The 23927-nt window shown below is 40.3% G+C and overlaps 2 protein-coding genes across 4 annotated transcripts in view; one reads left to right on the top strand and one right to left on the bottom strand.

Moving 5' to 3' along the window:
* The window catches only part of LOC121290709 (acyl-coenzyme A thioesterase 9, mitochondrial-like), a 59602-nt gene extending 57088 nt beyond the window's left edge, over positions 1–2514 (top strand). For both annotated transcript variants that reach the window (XM_041211531.1, XM_041211532.1), the window contains 2 exons: positions 836–986; positions 2260–2514. In XM_041211531.1, coding sequence (XP_041067465.1) covers positions 836–986; positions 2260–2318 — 210 coding nt within the window. In that variant the 3' untranslated portion in view covers positions 2319–2514. The remainder of the gene's footprint in view (positions 1–835; positions 987–2259) is intronic.
* A 9423-nt stretch (positions 2515–11937) lies between these two features.
* Positions 11938–23927, bottom strand: part of prdx4 (peroxiredoxin 4) — a 36879-nt gene continuing 24889 nt past the window's right edge. The window contains exons 5-8 of one of the 2 annotated variants that reach the window (XM_041211634.1): positions 17649–17779; positions 16598–16632; positions 16320–16366; positions 11938–12052 (exon numbers count right to left, since the gene is read on the bottom strand). In XM_041211634.1, the coding sequence (XP_041067568.1) occupies positions 12049–12052; positions 16320–16366; positions 16598–16632; positions 17649–17779 (217 nt within the window). In that variant the 3' untranslated portion in view covers positions 11938–12048. The remainder of the gene's footprint in view (positions 12053–16319; positions 16367–16597; positions 16633–17648; positions 17780–23927) is intronic. The other variant, XM_041211633.1, reaches the window with a different exon arrangement.

Below are 23927 nucleotides of genomic sequence, written 5' to 3'. Positions count from 1 at the left end.
AGGCTGCCTCTTCCTGAGTGTAATTAATATAGCACAAAGCATCAATGGGACCAGTTAATTTGAAGGTAGCTGTGAAACAGAATAAAGCATAAGCTGTAATTGGGGTAAATCTGACAGCAAAATGCATTTAACTGGCAATGCATAAGGGCATGTAAGTGCCTGAGGAACAAAATTGCAGCTTTTACTCTTTTCAGGCCTTCCACTTTGTAACTCCCTGTTACTGAGTAACAGGACTGTGAGCTTGTTTCATCTAAGCTTCGGCATGTTCCACTCTCAGGCCCCATGTTGCATTTTGTACTTGACCTTTGCACTCCCCCAACCCCCTCTTCCCCTTGCAGCACTTATAAACTGCAAGTCCTGGCACCTTCTGTGAATGCTGTGGATGCTCAGTTTCTCTATACAATGATACGGCATTTTCCACACAGCCAGCCCTGCATAAAAGAGCTGATGGTTGTTCAGACATTTCATTATTGAAAATTCTGAAGGAATGCAAGAGGCTGGAAGACTAATTGTACAAGTGCATCCTACCTGCTGCTCACTTTATTCAGAATGGACAAGGAGGTAGGCATCATTTTCATCATCCCCAGGTAATGATGGCTGGCAGCAAGGTCATGCAGTGGCACAATGCATTCATAAAGTTATCCCCAGAGTTCCATTTCAAAATGGGGCAACTTGCCACATTGCACATTAACAGGGTCCTTTCTGCACTGAAACAATTACCTATTGTATTGACCTTGAGAAATTATTGAGTAACTTATAAAATGGAGATTAAAACCTAATAAGATAAACCAGCTATTTTGTATTTCATTAATAATGTAATTTCCCCTTTCCATAGGTTTGTTACACTAAAAGCAACTATATCCAGGTCAGAGTGCACAGTGAGGTTGTAGACCCACTCTCAAAACAGCACAGTACCACCAATATCTTCCATTTCACCTTTGGTTCCGAGAAAGAAGTGATGCAGGTTATCCCAAAGACCTATGGAGGTAATAATACATTTCTTATTTCAGCCATGCTTTGGGTCCAGGAGTAGCTTCTGTCAGCTTTTCATTTGGGTTAAAGTTTAGTGATAAGATTCTGGATGTAACCTTCAACAATTAGGAGAGGCAGTGAGATTTCCTGTTAATTATGTAGGTTACTTACCTTTTGGCTTCAGTACCCATTGTGTGTAACAAGCAAATTGTGGTAGCACCAAGATGCCCTCTGTAAACTGAGGACTATACTTAAGGGTATAATCTACGTTGCACGTACATCAAGTGCTATCTAGTAGTGATAGAATATGCAGGAAATGCTAAACATGGAATTAAATACAGTTTTTCTGAAGTAGCTCAGGACTACTTAATTCATGGGTAATGTGGTATATCAGTTTCCTGCATAAATGCAAGAAATGATGCTGAGGGACTTCACAGTCATTATAATTAAAGTATTTTTCTGCTCTCTAGTTGTTGGTGAAAATAGCAAGACCATGATTATTCCCCATCCTTAACAACTTTGTACTTGCTAGACTACTTTAGAATCAACAATGTAGTGTGCAGCATGCTACATGTTCCTCTGAATTGACCAGTGAGCCTGAATACATCTTGAATGCTTATATTTGTTGACACAGGAAGGGAAACTTGACCTCCTGGACCTCTGACATTACTACTAGGCAATAAGGGAGGGACAGATCATTGACTTTCTGGGGAGCTCAGATTCCAGGCTATGACCTAATATGTAATTGAAGCTTCTGTACAAAATCAATCCTCCTTCAACCAAGTTCCCTCATCCCTCCACCCAAAACAGACCACACCAAAGATTCTCTCCAAACCCCAGGTTATCTGAGCTTATACCAATGTAACACAGTATGATGCTTTCAAAAGTATTAAATTCAAGGGGGTTCTGGGCCTGGAATGAGAGAGGCAACACAGATACAAACTTCAGGAATTCCACCATAAGTACTTGCTGGAAGCTGATGAACAAAAGCAAGAAACTTCTTGTACCAGGGAAGAGTGACCTCTGGCTTACTCTCATGCAGATAAAATTGTCCAGTCCAGGGCAGCACTGGCTACCAATCCCATCAACTGCGCTCAGAAAATTGGGCTGGCTGACCAGAGAAGGAAAATATAGGGTGATCTTTAGAGTAATGTCATCCTGCAGTCAGCAAAACAGTTCCTCTGGCTGTAACCTTTCCTGATTTAAAAAGATGTGCTGCTGCACTGAAGATTTGAGCATCTGTTAAAAATGTATTCATCAGTTTGTTGTTCTGGTTTCTGCTTACAGAATCTATGCTTTACTTGGATGGAAAACGACACTTTGAAGCACAAGCCAACAGAGTCTGAAGTCTGGCAAGCTGACCTCCATCCAATTAAACACAAAATATCAATCTGAAATGTCAGATGTTTATAAAAGATTTTTTTTGCAGATTTGATTTTAACAAGTGCTTTTGAATTTTTCTAACACTGTTTGAAGACATTCCAGTTATTTTACTAACTTTAATAGTACTTAAGTATCACTGGAAAAAAAGACACCTTAAAGCTTTTCATCTTACACTCATCAGGACATTTGCAAGAATACCAAATGTAAAGGGAGCAACAATTTGTACTTCATGAGAAGTGCTGATTGGTTGGCAAGTGGACTCTGGTGGAGGCATTCTCATAGTCCACTTGTCAACCAATCAGCGCGCTCTTCCTTTGAAGTATAAATTGTTGTTCCCTTTATATTTGGTATTTTTGCGAATATCCTGCTTAAGTGTAAGACGGAAAGCTTTGATGTTTTTTTTTCAGTGATACTCAAGTTCTGTACTACCAATCAACTGACTTTAATAGTACGATAATGCTTTAAAGTTCTTTTTGTTTGCTACATACAATATAGGAGAAACATGTATTTAACTGCATTACGCCGTGACAAAACCTCAAGAGTAAAACTGATTATTGGTGATCACAGCATAGGGGAACCTAATGTGTTTGTATGACATTCGTCTTCTATTTTAACACGGTGTTAATCCAGACAGGTGACTATAGTAATAACATGTTAGGTATCTATTCACCATTATCAGCAACAGTGGTACTTTAGTCTTTTCAGATCCTTGGACATGTTTATTTGTCCAAGCTTCAATGGGCTGGAATGTAAGAGAAGCTTTGGTGTAGTACTAGGTTTAAGGGAAGCCAGTGTGTGATACCAATGCACTGTTTAATTTTATTAAATATCTATTCATGTGCATGGGCAAAATGCCAAGATATTGTTTATTTTATATTTTTTCCTTGAAAATCAAATCCTGCATCAAAACTGTATTTATTACAAGTACTTTGGTTTCAGTTTAACCAGTGAATTAATGCATAGGAACAAACATAAGCTTGGTGGGGTTTTATTTTTGCTCTTCTGTATATGTATCCAAATATATTTGCACTAAGTATTTTCTTTGCTAGCTAGCTACATACTAATGCCGTGGAAAAAAGAAATTCCCTATAGTGTTCATGTTAGTTCAAGCTTATGTCACAGGAACCTGTTTGAAATGAATGAATGGTGTCAAAGTATTGCTGAGTGGGATATTTAGGGTTATGTCTTAAGATTTGAACAACTGCCTGTAACCTACAATAACTTAAATCTTCCCTGTGTAAAGTATAAAACATTGTGTTTTAGGTTGTGAAATTCAGGCTGTCTTACATACCAATGTACAAATTAGGAGCAGGAGTGGGCTGTTCAGACCCTGGCACCTGCTATGACATTCAATAAGATCATGGCTAATCTGATTGTAGCCTCAGCTCCACTTTCCACCTTCCCCCAAAATTCTAAGATGATTGACTAACAAGAGAGTCAATCTACCTCTGCCTTAAAAATATTCATTGACCCTGCTTCCACAGCTCTTGGGGGAAAAGAGTTCCAAAGATTCTCAACCCTTACAGGGAAAAAAAAATTCTTATCTCCATCTTAAATGGGAGACTGTCACCTAGTTTTGTCTGGTGTCTCCCACAGGGGAGACATCCATTCAGTATTCACCCTGTCAAGTCTCCTCAGGATCTTATATGTTTCAATAAGATCACCTCTCAATTTTCTAAACTCCAGTGGATACAGGCCTAGCTTGTCCAACCTTTCCCTATAAGATAACCTCCTCAACCCATGTATCAGTCAAGTGAACCTTCTCTGAATTGGTTCTAAATCCATTCTTACAATAAACAACATTCCACTTGCTGTACCTGCATACTAACTTTTCCTGATTCATGTAGCATGGCACCCAAATCCCTCTGCACCTCTGGGTTCTGCAATCTCTCTCCATTTAAATAATACTCTGCTTTTCTATTCTTCCTGTCAAAGCGGACAGGTTCACATTTATACTCCATCAGACAATTTTTTGCCCACTCACTTAACCTATCTTTGCAGACTCCTTATGTCCTCTTCACAACTTACTCTCTTACCTATCTTTGTGTCATCAGCAAATTTAGCAATCATACATTTGGTCTCTTCCTCCAGGTCATTGGTATAAATTGTAAAGAGTTGAGGCCTCGGCACTGACCCGTCATACTCCACTCATCACATCTTGCCAATCCAAAAATGACCCATTTATGCCTATTCTCTATTTTTGTTAGCTAACCAATATCTATGCTAATATGTTACCCCCTACACTATGAGCTCTTATTTTACATAGTAACCTATAATGTGGCACCTTGTCAAATGCCTTCTGGAAATCTGAGTATAGCAGATCCACAGCTTCTCCTTGTTTGTCACTTCCTCAACAAACTCCAATAAATTATTCAAACATGATTTCTCTTTCACAAAACCTTGTTAAATCTGCCTGATTGCATTGAGATTTTCTAAATGTGCTGCTATAACTCCCTTAATAATAGATTCTAGCACTTTTCCTATGATAGATGTTAAGCTAACTGGCCTGTAGCTTCCTGCTGTCTTCCCTCCTCTCTTGAATAGAGGAGTCAGATTCACTATTTTCCAATCTGATGGGACCTTTCCCTGGTGATAATAGTTATTAAGTTTCTCCTTTTCACCACATGATTCACAATTATTTCCGGGATATTATTTGCATCCTCTACAGTGACGACTGATGCAAAATATTTGTTTAATTCATCTGCCATGTCTTTATTTTCCATTATTAATTCCCCATTCTCTCACTCTAGAGGACCAATGCTCACTTTACTTGCTCTTTTCCTTTTTAAATACCTGTAGAAACTTTTTATATTTCTAGCTAGCTTTTTCTTTTACTCTAATTTCTCCCTCATTAATATTTGTCGTTCTTTATGTTCTGCCCCATCTTCACAGAATTATACATTTTTTTCTTTCAATTGGGTAATATCTTTAACTTCCTTATTTAGCCACAGATGGTATGTCATTCCCTTAGTATTTCTTTTTCACTGGGATGTATCTTTTCTAAGCATTCTGAAATATCCCTTTAAATGTCTGCCACTGCATCTCTAATTAACCTAATTTCCCAGTTCACTTTAGCCAGCTGTGTGTTCAGGCCCTCATAATTGCCCTTATTTAAGTTTAAAGCATTGGTCTTATCCATTACTCTCTCCCTCAAACTGGATGTGAAATTAAGTCATATTATGATCACTGCTATGTAACTCTTTCGAGTACAAACCCATTTCCATCTATTTCAGATGAAGTTACATTGTTTCATAGTTTGCCATTGTGAGATTTGAACTCTGGATCTTGGGGTTACAAACCCAAACCACTTGGCTATTTAGGCCAAGCATCACTGCTATGTAACTCTTTCAAGTAAACATGTTTCCATCTGTTCTTATTCAGATGAAGTTACATTATTTCATAGTTTGCCATTGTGAGATTTGAACTCTGGATCTTGGGGTTACAAACCCAGTACCATAACCACTTGGCTATTTAGGCCAAGCATCACTGCTATGTAACTCTTTTGAGTACAAACCCATTTCCATCTGTTTCAGATGAAGTTACATTGTTTCATAGTTTACCATTGTGAGATTTGAACTCTTGATCTTAGGGTTACAAACCCAGTACCATAACCACTTGGTTATTTAGGCCAAGCATCACTGCTATGTAACTCTTTCGAGTACAAACCCGTTTCCATCTGTTTCAGATGAAGTAACATTGTTTCATAGTTTGCCATTGTGAGATTTGAACTCTTGATCTTAGGGTTACAAACCCAGTACCATAACCACTTGGTTATTTAGGCCAAGCATCACTGCTATGTAACTCTTTCGAGTACAAACCCGTTTCCATCTGTTTCAGATGAAGTAACATTGTTTCATAGTTTGCCATTGTGAGATTTGAACTCTTGATCTTAGGGTTACAAACCCAGTACCATAACCACTTGGTTATTTAGGCCAAGCATCACTGCTATGTAACTCTTTCGAGTACAAACCCATTTCCATCTGTTTCAGATGAAGTTACATTGTTTCATAGTTTGCCATTGTGAGACTTGAACTCTTGATTTTGGGGTTACAAACCCAGTACCATAACCACTTGGCTATTTAGGCCAAGCTTATAAATGTAACTCTTTCGAGTACAAACATGTTTCCATCTGTTTATTCAGATGAAGTTACATTGTTTCATAGTTTGCCATTGTGAGATTTGAACTCTTGATCTTAGGGTTACAAACCCAGTACCATAACCACTTGGTTATTTAGGCCAAGCATCACTGCTATGTAGGGGCACCTTCACTATGAGGTCATTAATTAATCCTGTCTCATTGCATGTTACCAGCCTCCTGGTTGGTGCTAGAACAAGCTGCTAAGAAACTCTCTCAAAAACACTTTAAACTCATCATCCAGGCTACTTTTGCCAATCTAATTCATCCAATCCATGTTGATTAAAATCACCCATGATTATTGCTGTATTTTTTTCACAAGCCTCCATTATTTCTTCCTGTATTCCCCATTATACAATGTGGTTACTGTTAGAAGGCATATAAATCATGTCAAGTGACTTCAGACCTTTACTATTTTCCAACTCTATCCAAACTGATTCTACATCTTGATCTTTAGAACTAAGGTCATCTCTCTATTGTACCAACGTCATCCTTAACTAACAGAGCTACCCCTCCACCTTTTCCCAGCTTCCTGCCTTCCTAAATATCATGTACCCTTGAATATTCAGGTTCGTCTCTGTCATCCTGCAGCCATGTCTCTACAACGGCTTACAGATAATACATATTTATTTCTATTTGTGCTGTCAATTAATTTGTTGTTGTGAATGCTACATGCATTCAGAGACAAGAGCCTTTAGTTCTGCCTTTTTACTATTTTTGTTAAATCTGCTGATACACTCTAAGGTTGTACACTCTGTCCCTTCCTGTCACACTCTGATCACCTCCCTTATTCCTACTGTGCTCTCTTGCCTTCTATAATTATCACATCTTTGCAAACTGGATCCCTTGGCCCCCAATATTTAGTTTAAAGCCCTCTTTACTGTCCTAGTCCACACACATCTGTGCCATTAAAAGATTTTTGTAGTTCGTTCAAAACTTACCAATTTCCTTACAGAATAATCTTTGTCCCTTTCCAATTGCTTCTGTGCTGCCTCTAAATGAATTGGTAAAAGTTTTCAGGGCTTTGTCAATTTTCACAAATTATCTTACTGTATGGCTCTGAGTTAGTATTTATCCAAAAAATAAAGATGCTCTGTCTTTTCAATTCTGGCATCTGGGTTTGAATCTATTAAAATTGGTGGATAAAAATCTGCTGTCAAATAACTTTGGGCGCTTTCAACTTAATGGTTGCAAAACATCCTAAAAAAAAACACTAAATTGACATTCTGAATTGAGACATCTGGAGGCACTATAGGTACAGCAGAAATGCACTTTAAGGTCAGGACATAATAGACATTGGAGAGAACAATGAAGTTTACACTACCTATATAGAAGTATCTGATATTAGAATCCTCTACAGGGTTGCATTCTCTATTTCTTTCTCTGGTGAATAGACAAGAAAATGTAATCTTTTTGTATTTTCACAATTGTGTGTTACTGTCATATTAAGATGTGAAAACATGATCTTACAATTTGTTTCCTTTAATAGTTGAGATGAGGGGACTGTAGTCGTTTCTGTATGGTGAGATGGTGGCGTAGTGGTAATGTTGCTGGACTAGTAATCCAGAGGCCCAGGCTAGTGCTTCCACCACAGCAACTGGTGGAATTGATAAATCTAGAATATAAAAAGCTAAGATCAAAACTATCATTGATTGTTGTAAAAACCCATATGGTTCACTAATGTTTAGGGAAGGAAATCTGGCCTACAGGTGACTCACAGTAATGTGGTTGACTTTTTTTTTTACTGCTCACTGAAATAGCTGAGCAAGCCACTCAGTTCAAAGCAAATTAGGAATGGCCTGCAACACCTGTATCTTATGAAAGAAAAAAAAAATGGTGTCAGACAGGGGATGAAGACATCTTTTGTACATGAAAGTTGTATGAATAAAAGCATTTTTCAAACATGGGACAAATGTGTATGAAATGATTTTTTTCTGGATCAATTGTTGCATTACAGCTGTTTAAATTAATCCTTGATATCTTTTGCTTTGGGTTTAATGAGATTATAAATTTATTTGATAATGTTTGATTATTTGATTATCAAATAACTACTACTAATCTCATGTAATCCTTGATCCCCATGTCACACAGGACATCTCCCACAGTGGCAATGGTGGATCTACATCGGGAGTTCTTATTCCAACTATCGATTTGAGCACCCTTTGTGATTTGGAACTACTCACACTGAATAGAGATATCTGATCTCAATTTCACAAATGCAAGATTGAGCTCCAAGTTAAAGGATCACATGTTTTTTGGAAAGCTCAAAGTTGAATAAACTAACAAAGGATTTCTTCAGAATCTGTATTCCTGGCAACCAAAAATTTTAGTTTGTGATCAGATTCCAGGTCTTTGACTCATGTAGACAGCTGGACCATGATGTGCCAGCAACTTCATATGGCCTGAAACCTAAAAACAACACAAACTTCTGAGCGATTCAGCAAAGTACCAGGTACAAAGGATAATTTGACTAGGATCCTATTACATATTGTAATACAATTCTTTCCTATGTTCACTTTTTTATGTTGATTTGTAGGGACTGACCTCTTCAGGTTGGTGATAAGTGAGTGTTACAGAACCTGCAGGACATGCCATTAAACAACAACAACTTTTATCATCTTAGGCAGTCCCTTGGGCTGGAGGATGATTTACTTCCACTCTGGTTCAATATGTGATCTGTAGACTCTGCCACATGTGGGTAGGTGGTGCTTGAAGGGCTGAGCAGATGAGGTTTTTACAGTCCTTCCACCTGGAACACGCAGAGGTGACACTGAGGCATCGAATTGTCTTGATGTGCTCGGCTCCATGCCAAATAAACCTCCATTTTGGTCGGTCACAAGTGAGGGCACTCCCATGACTGGGTGGGGTGTTTGATCTCTGCTTTGGAGACATTTCTTCTAAAGCATCTCCATGTGCAACCAAGCCCAAGTAGAACAGTTGCTGCAGAAGTCTGGTGTCAGGTAAAGGATATATCCTGCCCAGCAGAGCTGGTATTGAGTGATTACAACTATACCCAGCATTGAGGCACTATAGTGCCTTTAATATAAAACATACCAAGGCACTTCTCAAAAAGCATGATGAAGCAAAATCTAGCATCAACCCAAATGATACCGGGTCAAATTATCAAAAGCCTGGTCAAAGGAGGAAAATGAATAGTGGCGTTCAGTGAGGGAATTGCAGAGCTTACTTAGGGCACAGGGAGCTGAAGGCATGGTCACCAATGGTGGAGTAATTAAAACTGAAGATAGTCTACTGTTTCCTGTCTGCCAACCAGTTTTCTATCCATCTCAATACACTACCCCCAATCACATTCACTTTAATTTTACACGCCAATCTCTTACGTCGGACTTGTTGAAAACCTTCTGAAAGTCCAAATAAACCACATCCACTGGCTCCCACTCATCAACTCTACTAGTTACATCCTTGAAAAATTCCAGTAGATTTGTCAAGCATGATTTCCCTTTCGTAAATCCATGCTGACTGTCCGATTCTGCCACTGTTTTCCATGCGCTCAGTTATTAAATCTTTTATAATGAACTCTAGAATTTTCCCCACTACCAACATCAGGTCTATAATTCCGTTTTCGCTCTACTTCCCTTTTAAAATATATTGGCAGGGGTGAGGTAAAGCTGGGTGGCATCAGCGTACATGTGAAAACTGATGTGTTTTCAGGCGCCAGCATGTAGATAAAAACAAGGAGGGCCCACGGCTGGATTCTTGCTGGACACTGCAGGAATGAGAAGAGAAACCACTGATGGTGATTCTCTGCCCACAATTAGCTAAGAGTGGAAGCAGAATGGTTTGATCAATTATGCTAGACAGGTTAAGGAGGAGGAATAGCTTGCACCTTTGACACATAGGATCTCATTTGTGACTTTGAATAGAGCAATTTCAGGACTGACAGGTGTAGAAACCTGACTGAAGGGATTCAAACATGGAATTCTCAAAAGACGGGTATCAATTTGGCAGGCAAGGTCTTTGGAGGGAAATGGGGGTGGGGGGGGCGGAGAGAGAGAGAGGAGGGATAGTTTGCAGGGATGGAGGTGTTCAAGGGGGTTTTAGAGACAAGGGGTGATGATGTCACATTTGAAAGAGAAAGGAACAGAATGTGAGGAGAGAGAACTGTTAACAATATCAGCTAACATAGGAGCCAGGTGACCAGTAGTTCAGTAGGAATAGAGTCAAGGAGGGTCTCATGGACAAGATGAGCTTGGAAAGGGCATGAAGGGAGATAGGAGAGAAACATATCCAGGGTTGGGGCTGGAGGGAGCCTTTAGAGAAAGTTTGGCTCAATGGGTTTAAGGGAAGGGAGAAAAAAGTAATCTTGGTGACGAATCCTTACACTTGTTACATTTGAAAACGGCCTATGTTGGCAGCTGGTCTGGCAACACCATAATTTTAAAATTGACATCCTTGATTTCAAATCCCTTCAAGGGCTCAATCCTGCCCATTCCTAACCTTCCTCAGTCTTACAACCTTCCGTAATCCCCACATTCCTCCAATTCTTTCCTTCATTCTAACATTGACAGCCGTGCTTTCAGGTGCCTAGACATGAAACTTAGGTATTTCCTCCCTAAACTTTTCTGTCTCTTAAGACAGTCCTTAAAACCTACTTTTTTGTTTAAACTTTTGATCATGTGGCCCAATCTAGGTAAAATTGTGCCTACACTCCCATGAAGTAGCTTGAGATGTACATTAAAAGGTCTGATGTAAATGCAGTGAATTGTTAGTGAATATTCAGTACTGTATAGAAAGCAAATTACAATCAGAAATCTCCCCAATGAACTCCTACACCATCTTCCTGACAGTTGCACCAATAAGCACAACAAGTCTGTGCAAGAGGAAATAAAGGCTAATGATCTTGTCAGCATGTAAAAGTGCCAGGCAGGTCAGCAGGGGAGAAGCAGAGTGAGCTCCACCACTGAAACTAAAGTAAAACACAGCTCGCAGAGTGTGGAGCCTTACCTGGGCCACCACATCCAGACATCAAAATGACTAGATAACTCCAATATCAATATTGGGAAATGCTCATTTAAAACAACATACAACCAGTAAGGATGACAGCATGGTTTTGGAAGCCACCAAGACTTTGCCTCGCAAATTCACTGAAATTGAGAGAATTAAGCTGGTGCACGTGTTATCCAATAGATATAATTTACTGGATTTTCAGAAGTCAATTTGATAATTGCTTCAAGAATAAAATATTGTAATGTAAATGGAATCAACATTACTATGAAAACCAAGAAAAAAATCACTGTCAGACTGACAAAAGGTTTTAATTTGCTGTGCTGATAGGACGTACAGCATCAATATAATGTCATCTCCAGCAATGGGGAACAATTAAACACACATTTCTTGCTCGCCCTTGTACTAGAGAAAAAACTTTTTTTTTTAAGTTATCAAAATCACTTGCAATGATAGCTGCAGTAAAACATGCCACACACAAAAAGAATTAACAATTTTATTGTTTGAGTCAGAAATCAGGTATTATAAAACACCAATGTTTAAGGTTTAATGTTTTCTATCAAAATACTTCAGTTTTCCAGCTGGATCCGGAATTATCTGAAGGAAAAGAGCATAAAACATAGAAATCAAACTCAAAAATACTTGGCAAAACAACTGCCAAAAAGGTTTTACAACCTGAGGTTAGCTGCTGAGAAACAGGAGTGCAAGTTACAACCAGAAAGAACTAAACAAACCTAAATATTAAGCCAGCTGCTGCTCTTTCAGTGATACTATTTCCTTAAACCACAATTTGCCTTCATACTCATCTAGCAAATGAAAGGGTTTCTTTCAAAGACTCTTGGGGCATTTATTTTCTATTTTAGGAAAAATACAAAAAGGGCCACAACTTAGAGATATGCAATTCCTGAGTGAAAAGCAATTAGTGGGAAAATTGCTCATCACAGTGCATCTCCAAATGATCCATTTAACATTTCAAAGAGTTATAATCATTGTCAGGTTTGAACAGTCTGTAGTGGCATAAACAGATTATTAAATGGACAAGAAGAACCTAACAATGTAAAGGAGGCAGAAAGTCAGAGATAGGAGAGTAGGAAGAATGATCATTGACAAAAGGAAAAGAGACCTTTAGCCTAAGTACAAAATATAGAGAAGCAGGGACAAGTCAAAGGAAGATCAGGGGTCAAGAGACATCTGGAAGGTACATAAACAGTAGCAGACAGGAAGTTAAATTCCATGATAGAATGGAATTGAACTGGAAAGTTAACAAGCTAATGACTACTGAAGTGTTTTTTTTTAAATTGAAAGGACAATATCATACCATTCTTAAATCAAGACTTTGTTGTTGCCAGACTTTTTTGTGCATTTAAGTGGATTTCTTAAAATAAACAGCCAAAGATGAACTTTGCATGTAAGTTAATTCTCATTGTGTTTGGGGAAGAGTTTAAGAAATGGGAAGATGGACTAGAAATTGGCAGAGTTTCCATGGAGGAAACTAAAAGGTGCCTTTAAATGGAATAGCTTCCCAAGATGAGGTAAGAAGTGCCGCGCCCCAAGGCTCAGTAATGTGTTCCTTCTGCTCAATATATTGTCAGGGGGCCAAGACCTCACTCTATATTTTTAATAAAATATACATCATCCTGGCTAATCTATAAAATTATTTTTCTTAAAAATGGCACACAGAAGGAATTTTTGGCCTTCAGAATAGCAGAGACCTCATCTCTAAAGAAGCGCTAATGCCCCTGTGACTGCAGGGATCAAATCCCCAGGACTTGTACAAAGGCCCTTTACATTTCTAAGGCCAGGCCCTGGCCAACGGAGACAATCCATCTGAGTATGAACTTGTAATGGTTGAAACATTAACATGAATCAGCTCAAGAATCCAGGCCAATCCTTTGTCCAAACCAAGGTGGAGAAGAGGGAATCATGTCACATAACACCTCCCCCACCAACCCCAACCAAGCTGCTAGTACCTGTAATATTGCCTTGTGGAGCTGAAAAGGGCAGACTGCCATTTTCCATTTAGTGGACAGCAGCAGAAAAAGGGACATGCACATTTTTTAATACCTAGCTCCCCACCTACACTGTTTCTGTTGGAACTTCTGCACCAGCGCCTACAAGACTAAATCATCTCTATGTGCCTATACCATCGGGGAAGTCATCTCTACTAGAAAAGTGGATTATCCAGCATCTGTCTTCAACCTGCTGACTCTGTGAAGGAATACACCATTGGACTTTGATTCTGGACTCTGGACTCACGTGAAACAATAATTCTTATTTCTTCTCTGTGGTCTTTGCCCTGTACCTCTTTCTTCCCCTTTTCTCTCTTATTGTATGAATGTACCAAGGGGGCTACATAGCGACACCACCAGCCCCCCCACCCACCCCCGCATTTTGAGTGTGTGCAAAATAGACTAACCCCTTTAGTTCATCCAAGCTCGAGTTTGCTGTGGGGTTATTAATAGAGAATTGGATCACACCAAAACTGAGGGGTCGCCATGTATAAACGGGGAAATCAAAAAACATCTTCCTGTTTACAGAAGGGTGGTGAGAGAAGGAATCAGGGCTGTTTAAATTAAATACCCTCCTGTCCATAACAAAATTCAGCGACATCTGGAGGAGGACACATCCAGCAGATTAAAATTTGTGAATAATAGATTCCTACTGCACAGGAAGTGGCCATATAAGCTCATCAAAAGGGCTATTCAATTAGTCCAACTCCCCTACTTTTTCTATTGGCCATGCAATTTTTCCTTTTAGTATTTATCCAATTCCCTTTTGAAAATTACTATTGAATCTACTTCTACCAGGCTTTCAGGCAGTACATTCACATAGTACAAACCTGTGTCCTCTGGAACAGTGAAAAATTCAACTGGATTTAGATAGATGGGGAAGTAGGCATCTGTGTGGCAAGTGTTCTCCAATATGGATAACGTACAGTTACACACATAAGTATGCAAAATAGGAAAACAGAATTGCATAAGTATATAATGGCTAAAGATATACATGGAAGTGGTCATTGTCAGGAGTTTCAGCCAAAGGTATCAGGACCTTGCTGTGCTGCCCAAACTATTCATTACAAAACTAGGACCACAATAATGGAGGAATACAAGGCTTGGGTATAACCCTATTTGGAGTAGTGTCCAATTTAGGTCCTCTCATGTCAGAAAGAACAAGGATAATTCCATCCCAACCCAAGCTAAAAAAGATAGATTTTATGCCTTGAGTTTGGGAATTTTAACCCCACAATATGACTGACTTACAGAACAAGTATCTTGGGAGGATGCATTGTAGGTGATTCATTTTAGTCCTTCAAGAAAGCATTCAAATGAATGTCTGCACAATGAAGCTTCATATGACATGAAAGACAAGAGTAAATCATTCCTGAATAGATAAATATAGGTTCAGGATCTATTAATGCTCACATGGGAACAGGAAAATTTGGGAGAACTCAACATACTCACAGGCCTCCGGTATTTTGCAAGATCTTGGGTACTGAGGAAGGGTATGGGATGGTTAAGGTGATGCAATAAGCATAGGGATGGTGGAGGTTGCAGGGACATATGACCTTTTATTGTCTATGATGCATAAACAAATGGGCTGCCAGGCCACTATCTGATCCTGTGTTGTCAATTTCTCTCCATCTCCTCCCTTTTTTAGAAGACTTAATCTGAACAGCTTTGAAGCATTCAAAGAATCTTTGCAGGAACAAATGGAACAAAACAGAAAGGGTTGAGACTTGGGAGTGTTCATTTAGCTTAGGAACACTTGAGGAGGGAGAGTTGAGATATAGGCATGGATATAGGTACAAACTAGCATGTGCAGGATACCTTATAAAGAGAGACAGTTAAGTATTAGTTTGTCATATGGGACAATCAACTCTGAAGTTATTTTCAGATTTAAAAGTCAAGTACAGATTTTTTTGTAGGGCATGTAGTGAGGTGGTTGGGGACGACCACAGCTCCATTAGGATTTTGATTGGTTGATTTTGTGGTGGCTGCTCTAGTGAATGGAAAGATGAGATAGGAATTTTTTTTTAGCTTTTGATCCAGATGCCCGTACGGCTGTCATTAATTGAAAATTGCCAAAATCAAAACTTTGTGCTTTCATCAAAGAATTACATAAGGTGTGAAGCATGCTACTCAGCATAAGCACCTGGATCAAAACCAAAAGTTTTCTAACTCATCTCTCCATTCACTAAACAGCAACTACCACAAAAATCAACCAATCAAAATCCTAGAGAAAATACAAACTTATTTGCCTGTGCAAGTATCTAATTGAATTCTATGGCAACATTGTGAAGCTGTCCGATTAATACTTCGTAAAAGATCTAAGGAAGTAAAAAAATCCTTCCAGTATGCTCAAAATAAATATCAAGCCAACTGTTAAGACTGTTAGTTTGGAAACTCTATTAGAAATATCTATTTGTGATTGCCACCAAAATGGTGATGTTCAGTTATTAACTTCAAATCTTGCTCACAGATTCTCTCTGCACCTCCTACAACACCAACCAGTAAACTTGTCAGATCAGGAATAACCTGCATAAAACATTCCTAATTCCAAAAGCAAGTCCTAGCTCGCAGGTAACTCACTTCCAGTGATCCATTCTGCAATGCTGACAGGACAGGAACTGCTCATTTTAATACAGAATCTAAGCAGCACATTTTAAAGTTGTCAACTCTGCTCAGTTCAGTGTGGAGGAAGCTACTCATGTACATAAAGCTATCAAAAAGACAAGCTGTCAAATATATCAGCACAAAAGCACTTTCTGCTACCAGGTATAAAACACATTTCACAAGTTGTCAATTTTAATGTACACAGCAATTTAACATCTGTAATCACGCCTGTTGCCAGTGAGTTTACTTACAAATCTTCTCGTGGCCACCACTTTTTCATGACATCTTCTGGTTTAATCTAATTAAAATACATCAGCAGCAAGATTACAGATGTTAATGCACTGTGACCTTTTTTAAGCTTGAACTTGGCGATATTTATAACACCATAGATGTGACAAGGCAAACACAAAAGATTGTTGATATTTAAGTCTAATTCACTATTTGTAGCAAATGGATGAATGTATAAATTAAATCTTCCTTTTCATATAGATGAGGTCAGGAAAGTTTTTAGGTTAAATGACAATCTTACCGTATCGCTTCCAGGTTTCCAACCAGCCGGGCAAACTAAAAAAAAACCAAAGCCATCAAAACAAAAGCAAATACATTCAGGCTGCAGCTGAGCAACTTCCATGCAAAAAAATCAATTCACTCTTCACTTGTAAAATTTTTTAAAATTCATTTTACAGGATGTGGGCATCACTGGCTAGGCCAACATTCATTGCCCACCTCTAATTGCCCTCGAGAAGGTGGCGTTGAGCTGCCTTCTTGAACCGCTGCAGTCCATGTGATATAGGTACACCCACAGTGCTGTATGGGAGGGAGTTCCAGGATTTTGACCCAGCGAGTGAAGGAATGGCGATATATTTCCAAGTCAGGGTGGTGAGTGACTTGGAGGGGAACTTCCAGCTGGTGGTGTTCCCATGTGTCTGCTGCCTTTGTCCTTCTAGATGGTAGTGGTCACGGGTTTGGAAGATGTTGTCTAAGAAGGCTTGGTGAGTTCCTGCAGTGCATCTTGTAGACGGTACACACTGCTGCCACTGCGTCAGTGGTGGAGGGAGTGAATCTTTGTGGATAGGGTACCAATCAAAAGGGCTGCTTTGTCCTGGATGGTGTCAAGCTTCTTGAGTGTTGTTGGAGCTGCACTCATCCAGGCAAGTGGGGAGCATTCCTTCATACTCCTGACTTGTGCCTTGTAGATGGTGAACAGGCTTTGGGGAGTCAGGAGGTGAGTTACTCTTCACAGAATTCCTAGCCTCTGACCTGCTCTTGTAGCCACAGTATTTACATGGCTGGTCCAGTTCAGTTTCTGGCCAATGGCAACCCCCAGGGTTTTGATAGTAGGAGATTCAGTGATGGTAATGCCATTGAATATCAAGGAGTGATGGTTAGATTCTGTCTTGTTGGAGATGGTCATTGCCTGGCATTTGTGTAGTGCAAATGCTACTTGCCACTTATCAGCCCAAGCCTGGATATTGTCCAGGTCTTTCTGCATTTGGACAAGGACTGCTTTTATTCCAAGTTATTTAATTTTGCCAATTTATAAGTTTTGTGCACTTGGTTCCAATAACAGTCATGTGTACCTTCACCATGTGCGTCAGTATATTGGAATGCTTGAACTAAACGAAGCGTTTCATCGACTGAACGGCCCACTGGAAGATCATTCATTGTAATTTGTCTCAGTATTCCTTTGTCATCAATGATAAAAAGGCCTCTGAAAGAAAAAGTGCAGGTGTCAAAGTCAACTTTTTCTCCATGACGGATGAAACTATACATTTCATGTAATTTACATATACAAAATACACTTGAGAAAAGGCAGTGAAACTATAGAGATATTTGTTCTGTTGGAGGCATGCCCTTCAACAATTTGCATTTACATAGCACCTTTAGCATTGTAAAATGTCTCAAGAGGCTTCATAGTGACATCAAACATAATTTGGCACTGAACTATAGAAGGAGATGTTAGAACAAATTCAATCGCAAAATTGGGCAAAATCTTGCTGGTAGCAATCAGGAGTTTTAACGTTAAAATCCTCCATAACATGAGGATCACCATTTCATGTCTCCTTTTGCACCCAATCAGTTCTAACTATGCAACTCAGTGTGCTCCATCTGGACACTTAGGCATCTTCAAGAAGCAACTTTGGCTGCTGTCAATGGAGCAGGTCTGGCAGTAACACAAACGCTCTTTCACAGTATAAATGAACTCAAATGCCATACCTCTGACTGAACCCAAGATCTGATCTTAAGGGTCCAGAGAGCAACCATCAAAGGCACAAAAAAGGAACGGTCTAATGTACACTCCCTTTCCTCAACGTGCTAGTTGAGAAACCTGCTACGGGCTCTCCATGACTGTCTACTTTTCTCTATGAACAAAAGGAATATGTTCAAGCCTTGCGCCTTTTCTGAATTACCTGGGAGTTTGGGGAGCCTATAGTTCCCCACTGCTTTTTCCAATGGCAATGCCTCAGCCAATCAAAGTCAACTTGCCAACCAATCAGCATCCTTTTCTCCTGCAGTATAAATTGTTCCAATTGTTTGAAGTTTGGCATTCTTGGCCAGCATTTTGCCCTCATTGGGCGAGCTTGGTGGGGGGGAAGCTGACCACCGCCCACGATCGGGCCATGACCACGATTTCACGTTGGCAGGCCAATTAAGGCCCACCCAGTATAACATGCACGCTGCAGTGCTGCCTGTTTGGCACAGGGGGTGGGAGGAGGGTGGAGAGGGGAGGAGGATGAGCGCACAAGTTCACACACGTGCGCAGGAAAAGCTCCCTGGGGCACAGAGCTGCCTCAGGGAGATGAAGATTTGTGAAAATAAAAAAGATTTAAAAAATGTTAACATGTCCCCTCATGAGACTCATCCTACCACTGATGATCCCATCTACAAGAAACATTGCAGCAACTCATCAAGCCTCCTTCAACAACATCTTCCAAGTCTGTGACCACTACTACCTAGAAGAACAAGGACAGCAGATGCATGGGAACACCACCACCTGCGAGTTCCCCTCCAAGCCACACATCATGTGAATTTAGTTTGAAAATTTTTCTTTTTTTTTTACATCACTGTTCGAAACTTCATCCCGCCCACAGGTGAGGTTGCACAAAAAATCCAAAAACCGCTTGGCCTTTTCATCTGCCCGCCAACCATAAGGTTGGACGGGCAGCGAAAAATTTAATTAGTTTTGATCTTTAATGGCCTTAATAGGCCTGTTAATTGTTGGCGGACGTACTGCCAACTCTCGCACATGCCCAACGACCGAAATATTGCACGGGTGTGCAATGACGTCAGGACACTCGCCCAACATCATCGCACGTCATCTTATGCTTGTTCAGGTCGGGCATATGCCCGTTTGAGCAGAAAATTCTGCTCCTTGTCCTGATGAGTGCAAGGTGAAAAGCATTAGCAACATGTCTCTCTTTTCAGCGACATTCAGGTTCGGTACTACCAAGCAACTATTTCTATCCAGTCTTCTGAAAAAACCCCCTACGATCATCCTACAAGATGCAATGCTGCAACTCATCAAGCCTCCTTCAACAGCACCTTCCAAACCCGCGACCACTACCACCTAGAAGGCCAAGGACAGCAGATGCATGGGAACACCACCACCTGGTAGTTCCCCTCCAAGTCACTCCCATCCTGACTTGAAAACATATCGCCATTCAAAATCCTGGAACTCCCTCCCTAACAGCACTGTGGGTGTACCTACATCATATGAACTGCAGCAGTTCAAGGCCGGAGCTTACCACCACCTCAAGGGCAATTAGGGATGGGCAATAAATGCTGGCCTAGCCAGTGACACCCACATAAGAGTAATGGGGGCTTAAATTTTCCACAATATTGTGGTATATTCACAATTCAAATATTTAATGTTTTATGCATTTACAAGTTCATTCCTATTTGCAGTTTTGATATTTCACACCATATTGTGGTATTTTAAAAGCACTACTGGATCCTGCTGCTGTCTGCTAGAGCTGCTTACTATTCAAGGATCATCTAAAGATAATCCCCAGCTTCTTTTCTCGAATGCAGACCATCTTCTTAAACTCTTTTCCCCTGCCTCCTCCACCCTCACTTCCAACAAAAGATGTGAGGAGCTCATGGACTTCTTTGTCACAAAGACAGAGACTGTCCAATCAGCCATCTCTGCCATTTCCATCACCTCCACTAGCCCATCTGGCCAAACTTCCTTTTAATGATCATCCTTGTCCTTGCCTTTAACTCACATCTTTGTCTAGTTCCTCTCCTATCTGTTCTTGCCCTCACTGAACCTATCTCGTCCATGAGACCCACCACCTGTTCCCTTGATCCTATTCCTACTAAACTGATCACCCAACTTTCCCTCCTGCTCCCCATGTTAGCTGATATTGTCAACGGTTCTCTCTTCAGGTGCTGTCCCTCTTTTCTTTAAATCTAGTGTCAGTAACCTTCTCCTCAAAAAGTCAACACCCGACTCCTCTGTTTTTGCAAACTACCATCCCATCTTCTACCATCCTTTCCTCTCCAAAATCCCTGAACGTGTTGTTGCCTCCCAAATATGTTCCCATCTTTCCCAGAACTCCTCCAATCAGGTTTTCACCCCTGCCAAAGTACCAAAACGACTCCTGTCAAAGTCACAAAAGACATCCTCTGTGACTGTAACAGGGTAAATTTTCCCTCCTTGTCCTCTTGACCACAGTTGACCACACCATCCTCCTTCAACAGTCCAGCTGGGTGGGACTGCTCTCACCTGGTTCCATTCTTATCTATCTAATCATAGCCAGGAAATCACTTGCATGGCTTCTCTTCCTGCACTGTGATGTCCCCAGGAACCTATCCTTAACCCCCTCCTATTTCTGATCTACATGTTGCCCCCAGTGACATCATTCAAAGGCATGGTGTTAGTTTTCAAATGTACGCTGACAACACCCAGCTCTACCTAACCCCACCTTTCTTGATTCCTCCGCTGTTGCTAAATTATCAGACTGCTTATCCAACATCCAGTACTGGATAAGCAGAAATTTCCTCCAAATTAAATATTGGGAAGACTGAAGCCAATGGTTTCAGTCCCCACTCCAAACTTAATTCCCCAGCTACTGACTCTATCCCTCTCCCTGGCAACAGCCTGAAATTAAGCCAGTTAATATGCAACCTTGGTGTCACAACTGATCCAAAGATGAGCTTCTGACCTCATATTTGTGCTAACTTAAAGACCATCTTTTTCCACCTCCGTAACATCGCTTAACATTACTCATCTTCACCCTGTCTCAGCTCATCTGCTGCTGAAACCCTCATTTCATGCCTTCATTACCTCTAGACTTGACTATTCCAACACACTCCTGGCTAGTCTCCAACATTCTACCTCCTGTAAACTTGAGGTCATCCAAAACTCTGCTGCCTGTGTTTTACACAATTACAATTTATATGACTTGGATGAAGGGACCGAAGGAATGGTTGCTAAATTTGCTGATGACACAAAGATAGATAGAAAAGTAAATTATAAAAAGGACATAAGGAGGCTACAAAGTGACAAAGATAGCTTAAGTCAGTGGGCAAAGATCTGGCAAATGGAGTATAATGTGGGCAAATGTAAAATTGTTCATTTTGGCAGAAAGAACAAAAATGAAGCTTCTTATCTCAATGGTGAGAGATTGCAGAGCTCTTGAGATTCAGATGGATCCTGGGTGTCCTAGTGCATGAATCACAAAAGGTTAGTATGTAGGTACAGCAAGTAATTAGGAAAGCTAATAGAATGTTATCATTTATTGTGAGGGGAATTGATTACAAAAGTAGGGAGGTTATGCAATGTACAGGGTATTGGTGATACCACATCTGGAGTATTGTGTACAGTACTGGTCTCCTTATTTAAAGAAAGATGTAAATGCATTACAAGCAGTTCAGATAAGGTTTACTAGACTAAGTGGATGGGTTGTCTTATGAGGAAAGGCTGGACAGGTTAGGCTTGTATCCACTGGAATTTAGAAGAGTAAGAAGCGACTTGATTGAAACGTTTAAGATCCTGAGGGGTCTTGACAGGGTGGATGTGGAGAGGATGTTTCCTCTTGTCAGAGGATCTAGAACTAGGGGTCACTGTTTAAAAATAAGGGGTCACTCATTTAAGACAGATGAGGAGAATTTTTTTCTCTCAGGAGGGTAGTGAATCTTTGGAACGCTCCCTCAGAAGGCAGTGGAAGCAGAGTCTTTGAATATTTTTAAGGCAGAGCTAGGTAGATTCTTGATTAACAAGGGGATGAAAGGTTATCAGGGGTAGGCAAGAATGTGTGGTTGAGGTTACAATCAGGTCAGCCATGATCTTATTGAATGGAAGAGCAGACTCCAGGGGCCGAGTGGCCTACTCCTGTTCTTAATTCATAAGTTCTTATGTTCGTATAACGCGCAGCAAATCTTTTTCTCCTGTGCTTGCTGACCTACATTGGCTCACAGTCAAGCAATGTCTTGATTTGAAAATTCTTATTCTTGTTTTCAAATCCCTTTGTGGCCTTGCCCCTCCCTCTCTAATCTCCTCCAACTCCACAACTCTCCAAGATATCTGCGCTCCTCAAATTCTGGCCTCCATGCAATCCCAATCTAACTGTTCCACCATTGGTGGCCGTGCCTTAAATTGCCTAAGCCCTAAGTTCTGGAATTCCCTCCTGACACCTCTCCACCACTCTCTCTCGCTTTCCTCCTTGGAGACATTTCTTAAAACCCACCTCTTCGACCAAGCTTTTGGTCATAACCCAATACCTCCTTTATGGCTAAGTGGGACTGTGTCGCACTTAAGCATTATTGATATGTTTGGAAATGAAAACTGGCATGTCTTGGATTTAATATATCCTTGGAGAAATTCCAATAGATAGCTTACCTGTTCTTCACTTACCCGTAAGTCGCACTATGCTGTTGATATCCTGAATTTGGTCTTTGTTGTACCTCGTCTCAGGCACACAATAGTTGTTGTTTGGTAGTACAGAACTTGAGTATTACTGAGCATTTCCAAACATATCGATAATGCTAAATTGAGACACAGTCCCACGACTGAGCGAGCTTTTATGCGAGATGAGATTGAACAGATTGGTAACAGGGTTACTAATTTATGCCATGCCCTGCACATTGTCTGAGGTGTGCAAATTTTTAAAATTTTTCTATTTGATCCATTTATGCCACTATATTACTCCAATAGATGACCACACCATAAACAGTACCCATTGGAAACACGCTCGCACCATAAATTCACTTAAGCGGAAGCGGTTTGGCAATGCAATTAATGACGCCAATAAACACATAACAAATCTCTCCAACAATGTATTCCCAGAAAGTGAGGAGTTTGTTCTTGCGCATGGTTTCAATTTGTGTGCCTTCACCCAAAATCAAACAGGAAGAGGTATTTCCTGAGTTCAAACTCCAATACTCCCAACTATCCTGCCACAAACCAACATCTACTGAAGATGCTGAATCCTTGAAAGCATTCCTAACTGATAGCACACGCGTCTGGTGGAATTCCGAATGATCTGTCCGATTAATGTCTTACAGCATTGCGAGGCCTTAAGACCAACCCAGACATACACATCAGTAAACCTGACAAAGGGACAAGAGGAGTCATCCTTAACAAGCGTGGCTATATCAATAAAATGCATACCATTCTTAAATGACAGGTCCAAATTCATATCCATTGGATCTGCCACTTAACATGACCAGGCAGCCTTGCTTGAAAGTAAGCTGAAAAAACGCTAAGAGCAATGAGCTGCTGTGAGATATATATGACAGGGTTTGTCCTCACGGCTCGCTGCGTCAGTGTATGTATAAGATCTTAAGGCGTATGAGCAGAAGTAGCTCATTCGGCCCATCGAGTCTGCTCCGCCATTCAATGACATCAAGGCTGA

Source organism: Carcharodon carcharias, chromosome 18 (assembly GCF_017639515.1).
Source record: "Carcharodon carcharias isolate sCarCar2 chromosome 18, sCarCar2.pri, whole genome shotgun sequence".
In the NCBI taxonomy this organism is placed as follows: Eukaryota; Metazoa; Chordata; class Chondrichthyes; order Lamniformes; family Lamnidae; genus Carcharodon; species Carcharodon carcharias.
This window is presented reverse-complemented; position numbering and strand designations above follow the sequence as displayed.